Source organism: Chanos chanos, chromosome 13 (genome assembly GCF_902362185.1).
Source record: "Chanos chanos chromosome 13, fChaCha1.1, whole genome shotgun sequence".
Lineage (NCBI taxonomy): Eukaryota > Metazoa > Chordata > Actinopteri > Gonorynchiformes > Chanidae > Chanos > Chanos chanos.
In genome coordinates, this window is record NC_044507.1 from 18,794,277 (window position 1) to 18,800,266 (window position 5,990).

Consider the following 5,990-nt stretch of genomic DNA (forward strand, 5'->3'; position numbering starts at 1 on the left):
TGTTATTGTTTTTTTCTCCCATGAATAAAGGACTATGGAGCTGGCAAATACAGTCGGAAAATAAGTGCAAGAGATTAAGACAGCGTGTATGTGCATTACACAAAACATGCATACTGAATGGACTAAGAGACGGGGAAAAACAACAACAACAACAAAATACCCTGATCATCCATTTTAAAATAATTTATTTCTGAAACATCTATATTGCAGATTAATAATAAACATGATTACTATATAAAATATTTACACAGAGGGTCACTCGTAAAAAGGACAGAACTGTCTGTACTGCAGTTTGCTGACACAGAACAGTAATTAAAAACTTCAGACTCATCGGCTGTATTCATTTGGTAAATCTGGAGATTGGGGTGCTGGACTACAGAATGTTCTGGAGATGTGCGGGTCCCTGGCAGACAGCTGGAGCTGATTAATCGTAGTCTGAGGCAGGCTGAGATTTGTCAGTGTAGTCTGACATTAAGACAGGCAACATGTGGACTGTTTGGAATTCCCCCTCTGCTGGAGAAACAAGACATTGTATCAATAAATATGAACTACATATCAACTTTGACAGTTCATGTTAAGGAAAGCAAGCAGAATGTGATGTCATAATAGGTATGTTATGTAAGAGCAAGCACCACATGATGTCATAATAGCCAAGTCATGCTAATCCCGTGTGTGCACGCATCTGTAACATTATAGTGAGGAACTGAGATGCCATTGTGGCCATGTACCTAGGTGTGGTCCTGTTAGCATAGCATGCTACTGACTGCTAAGGGTTCTGGATACCTGTTGTCTCTGCTGCTGTCTGTACTCTTCTTCACTGGCAGCGAGGGCCTGAGCAAGGGCCAGATCCTCCTGCTCTTGAGGACTGACAGACACACACATATATCTAGAGTTACAAACACTCCATGATGATCTGTCTCTTTCACACAGTCACACAATAAAGGACCTGTCTGTCCAATCACTGGGGACATGCTTAAAACTCACATTACCAACAGGGTGGCTGAGCAAGGAGCATGTCTGGCTCACAGATCAGATAAGATGGGCAACATATTGACAGGAGCAAATACACAGTGGACAGTGGGAGGGGGGCACATAGATTATTGTGACCCTATTCAAAGCCAATGACAAAAAAAAAAAAAAAAAAAAACACCTCTGTACATTCACCTGACATTCCATAAACAATATCTAAAACCTTGTTAGAAAGATTAGAATGACTCATTAAGAGCTTTTATTCTGTGGGCAAAACAAAACAAAACAAAAAACCTAAAGTACCATAAAGTGCTGTTGAGGTACTAATGAAGCAGTATGCTAGATGCATTAGACCAGAGGAGACTGTGATCAAAGAGGTACCTGAGAGCTGGCTGTGTGCTCCGTGCTGACTCAGCTAGTGACATTTCCAGTGCTCTCTGAAGTGCTTGCTCCTCTGTCTGCAATACAAACACACGCGTAGCTTTAGTCACTGCCACCCAACATGATCTTTGGTTCATCTTTACCTGTAAATCATCTTAAAATGGACACACATACCAGTCCAGCCTGAAAGGATGCAGATGGGGGAATTACATTCTGTGTTGTTGGTGAAACCATGTGAGGTGTGGTGTAAGTCATTTGTGCACTGCAAAGGGGTAAAAAAAGGGAAACCGAATAAATTTCTTTGTCCCTAAATTTACTTTTCTGCAGACTTAACAGAGACAAATTGTTCAAGGAAAAAAAAGAAGGAAAGAAAGAAAGAAAGAAGCTACGTTTACTTTCTGCACAATCACTGTGTGAAAAAAACAACTCACCTTGTATTCTGAGATCTAGCATTTCCACTCACACCATTGGAAATAGATCTAGAGCTCCCTCTGCTGGAGGAACCCTGGCCACTGCTAGAGGCAGCTCCCTGGGCTCTCATTACAGCAGCATGTCTGCATATGGAAAAACAAGCAAAGTCATCAGGACTGATCTTGTCCTCAGTACTGAACTGCAGAGACTGGTAGGTGAGGAAGGGAGGGGGAGGGGGAGGGGGAGGTTAGGAGGGCAGTAGTTGAAGGGCAGTACTTACCCGGCTTTGGAGACTGGTTTGCTGTCAGTTTTACAGTCATGGTCCAGTGGATGTCTGTGTTTCAGACAGAAATTCAAGTGGCACTGGTCACACGTCACGCGGATCATCTCCTTCTGCTTACAGCCGTTTTTGGAGCATTTATTCGTAAAGATCTGTACAGTTAAAAATGTATGACAAAAAACATTAATATTTAGGAACAGTCAACAGTCAATGGTTAACCCTCTGTCTACATTTTCCATATACCTTTCTTTTCCTCTGTGCAGGGTCTGATTTGCAATCCCGATCAATGTGTTCGCCTACTTTGATGTCTGGCATTTCCCCTCTCTTAATGGGGATAGGTGTGTTACACAGGGGACACACTGGTACCTGAACATCCTACAAAGATCAGCGAAAAGCATTACTATACACAACTGCCACATAACCATACTCATACACCAAGCACAACACTGAGACATATGCCAAAAGTTTTTTTTCCCTAAGTCCATATGTTAGGAGAAACAGAGTGGAAAATACCTTTTTATAGGATGAAGTGCACTTGTGACTGGCGTAGGTAATGTGGTCTTTGCAAAAAATCCCTTCACATGCATCACATCTCATAGGCAGGAAATCTGTCAATTACACCAGACCACTTCATTTAGAGTTCAACACTGCACACACAGGTCATAAAATAAAATAAGAAATAAAAGTAACTGTATAATTCCATACAGTTTGTGAAGTAAAAGCAGGGGACACACAGATATTTTCATTAATAATGAATAGCAGGTTTCCTAGTTGGGTAGAGAAAATGGGAGTATTAACGGCTAAGCCACTCTAACTCACCCAAACGCTTGCAGGACTTCTCCGTACAATGTTCTCCCAGATCTGGAAACTCCATGGCACTGTGGTGAAAATAATCTGACGTCCACACTACAAACAAAAACGTAGCGTCATCATCCACCTATCCTCATAAAGATCATGTTCAAAGGTTATCCTTCAAACTCCAGTGACTGTACTATCCCCCATGTTAATGATCATTCGCAAAAAAGGAAAAGCTACGCCGCGGACCTGAATTCTACCACTTGACATAAAACCAGGAAACTTAAATACAAACGTTTTCTAGACCGTAAAGGATTGTGGCCGGAGACGTCGCATCCGTTTATCCTGTTGAACCCTCGTCCGCCTATCTTGTTAACTTCAGTTACATTGCTGCTGTGCTGTCAAAATGCTTAATCATACCAAGGTGGCTGGCATGAAAAGTTTGTCGGTCAAAAACTGTTAGCCGTCTATGATCAGGTTAGCTCCAACTATGCTGATTCATTCACTTCCTCAGCTATTAGTAATGCACAGGTTGTCAAGATCCTCAGTTGAGTAACCTAGGTTACATAAAATAACAATTTAAGTATATTTGAAAATTAACATTTGAAAACCCCGATCTAACGAACTCAATCTAAAGCCACTGAATATTAATATTACCTATTGTTCATTTATAACTCCGCCGAAACCGCTACGTTAGCTACTAATCACCAAGTAGTTAGCTTCGCTTGCTTAAACCTAAGGCAAATGCTAAATGCTAGCCTGCCACTACCAGGCGAGCTGTAAGTTGACAAGTCAGTAAGTCCGGATCTATGCTACAATCTGAAATAATATAACAATACAACAATTAACAGCGCAACTACTAGACAAATCTAACGCTATTTTAAAATATTCGCTGGTAAAACAAATTCCACAACAAATGTTAGCAAACTAGCTGCCAAATGATATTGTGTATTGTTTACATCTAACGCTAGCTAAGCAGCTAACAGCTTGCTAGCAAACTAGCATTTCTATTTGGTTGGCATTGGCTTGTAAGATCCTGTTCGTTAATACAGTAAAACAAATCAATACGAATAACGTCGTTTTTAAGCCTTTTATTATTCTTACCTAGATTGAAGCCAGTCTTGTTACTCTTCCACACTGTGCGGTTCGAGGATAAAAAAGACGTCTACTTTCTTGACTCTGAGCGGAGAAACCGTGTGATGTCAATGAAAACCCCTCCTTATTTTAAAGAACCGAATGACTCAGCGTGACGTGTTTCGCGTCTATGCTGGAGAGTTCCAGAGAATGCCGCACGGGGACGTGATTCAGCGCTTTCTCTATACACGATGCCGGCTATGCATTTGTTAGAAATGACCCTTTTACACTGATCTGACATCAGTTTTGCGTTTTTCTTGTAATGATTAAGCTCAACATTTAATAGGGAAGGAGGCTCGTAGATCTGCCTAAAGGAGGAACCTCCAGAAAAAGAATCAACTATTATTACCGCCTTCTGCGGTTCAGAGAATAAATAGACTGTAAAGTAGACTGTAAAATTAATTATAAAGGCTCTACTGAGATCCAGTAACGTGTTTTAACAGTTGTCATTTGATATTCAATGCTGTACAATTTTTTTTTCTTTTCTTTTCTTTTTTCTCCCTTACCTACGTCTTACGTTGTTGAAAAATTATACAAGGGGTTGCAGGACAGACAATTCTTGCCCAGCAGGACCTCTTGTCTTTCAAATGGCATTACTTTGCAGCTACACTGGCAAAGTAATGCTTTTCCTGTGAAAGTATGACTAATATGTGTTCAGCTACAAATAGGAAGAGGACCCAGATTAAACAGAAAGAGCTGAGAGACAGTTGTCAGTCATGAACTTCAGTGGATAAGGGAAAATGTTTTTACAGATTAAAACATTACTTTCACTGCAGGATTGTCTTTGAATCTCGAACAAGGGACCATTAATGGATTATCATTCTCTTTTGCTTGTTCTGTACGCAAAAGCATCACTCACAGATGGTATCTCAAGTTCTCCATCCATTTGCTTGTAGTCTGTGGTTCATGTGAGCCGATACGTCTTCTCTAGGTCCCAGGAGGCCTATAAAGAAATATGCTTTTTTTCCTAGTTGTCAGTCTGGTCAATTATTTTGAGCTTTTCTCGATTCAATATATCTTCAGCATCCATAGGTTCAGCAAGATTTTTCTTCTTCAGATGTAAACTTTTATGGTAACAATGGTGATCTGTAGTGATACCTCAGATTCACTATTGCACTTCATCATGATTAGTAACGCTGCACTTGCACTGCTCCTCGTGAACAAGGGGGTGACAGTAGAGTTATTTTGAATGTTTCTCTCATACACACACCTACGGCAGCAAAACATTTCATTTCGTAAGATTACCAGTTGTGATGAACGTATCAGAAATTTTACAGATAGCATATTATTCAAAACATGACAAACAATAAATATTTGAAAAGCTCAGGTGCTGATAACTCCATAAGATGATTTTTTCAAAAGTATTGCAAAGTTTTGAGGCTAGGGAAGCACAATTTATTAAATTAATATCTACATTATATTTACATTTGGCAGATGCTTTTATCCCAAGCGACTTACAAGTGAGGTAAGATACAGTCCACACATGTGCCTGTTAAGGAGCTAGCTGTGGTATAACACAATTGAGTGCCTGACCAGATACAGGTGCAGCAAAGGCTGAAGGAAGTAAAAGAGTGAACTACAGACAAATACAGGTACACATAGTGCTAATGAACAGGGAGCTACAAAAGTTCAGGAGAAGAAACTATCAGCTAGCATGGAGGATGAAGCAATTCTAAGAGTTGGGATGCTATGAGCAGTGATCAATAAAACAGCTGTATTTCTGCAATAACAACAAAGCAGACTTGTTGAACCACAGTCTACGGCTATAATGTGCCATTTAAATAGAGAATCTCGCCAGTAAGTGGTGAGTAATACTAGCTATAGAGTGTCAGGAAATCTACATCATAAAAAGTAAATGGACACAGGTCAGCATAAACATCAGCTGAAGATATTTATAGGGGGAGTGCCAGTAATATGCATCATAGAGACACAAGTAATACAGTGGAACGCAAGTCATCTGAGCTATCAGTCAGTAGGTAAGTGATAAAATGTTAAGGGAGTGGGTTAGTTTGCAGATGTG

At 40.2% G+C, this 5,990-nt stretch overlaps 1 protein-coding gene across 4 annotated transcripts; it reads right to left on the reverse strand.

Moving 5' to 3' along the window:
* Positions 1 to 248: 248 nt before the first annotated feature.
* On the reverse strand, positions 249 to 4,028 carry zfand2a (zinc finger, AN1-type domain 2A). Of its 4 annotated transcripts, none has more exons than XM_030790154.1 (10): positions 3,941 to 4,028; positions 2,861 to 2,947; positions 2,555 to 2,649; positions 2,285 to 2,416; positions 2,042 to 2,193; positions 1,782 to 1,904; positions 1,525 to 1,612; positions 1,351 to 1,427; positions 784 to 865; positions 249 to 510 (listed from the first exon to the last, which is right to left on the reverse strand). In XM_030790154.1, the coding sequence occupies exons 2-10, from the start codon at positions 2,913 to 2,915 to the stop codon at positions 472 to 474; spliced, it is 843 nt and encodes a 280-aa protein (XP_030646014.1). In that variant the 5' UTR covers positions 2,916 to 2,947; positions 3,941 to 4,028; the 3' UTR covers positions 249 to 471. The 4 variants fall into 4 exon arrangements, with proteins under 4 accessions (XP_030646014.1, XP_030646013.1, XP_030646015.1 ...); XM_030790153.1 differs by having other exon boundaries at positions 249 to 513; XM_030790155.1 differs by having other exon boundaries at positions 729 to 865.
* Positions 4,029 to 5,990: the final 1,962 nt, after the last annotated feature.

Coding starts and splice junctions, on each gene's coding strand:
- zfand2a (XM_030790153.1), bottom strand. CDS start 2,915: ATGGAGTTTCCAGATCTGGGAGAACATTGTACGGAGAAGTCCTGCAAG. Junction 2,650..2,860: donor GAAGTCCTGCAAGCGTTTGG/GTGAGTTAGAGT, acceptor TGTAATTGACAG/ATTTCCTGCCTATGAGATGT. Junction 2,417..2,554: donor GCACTTCATCCTATAAAAAG/GTATTTTCCACT, acceptor TGATCTTTGTAG/GATGTTCAGGTACCAGTGTG.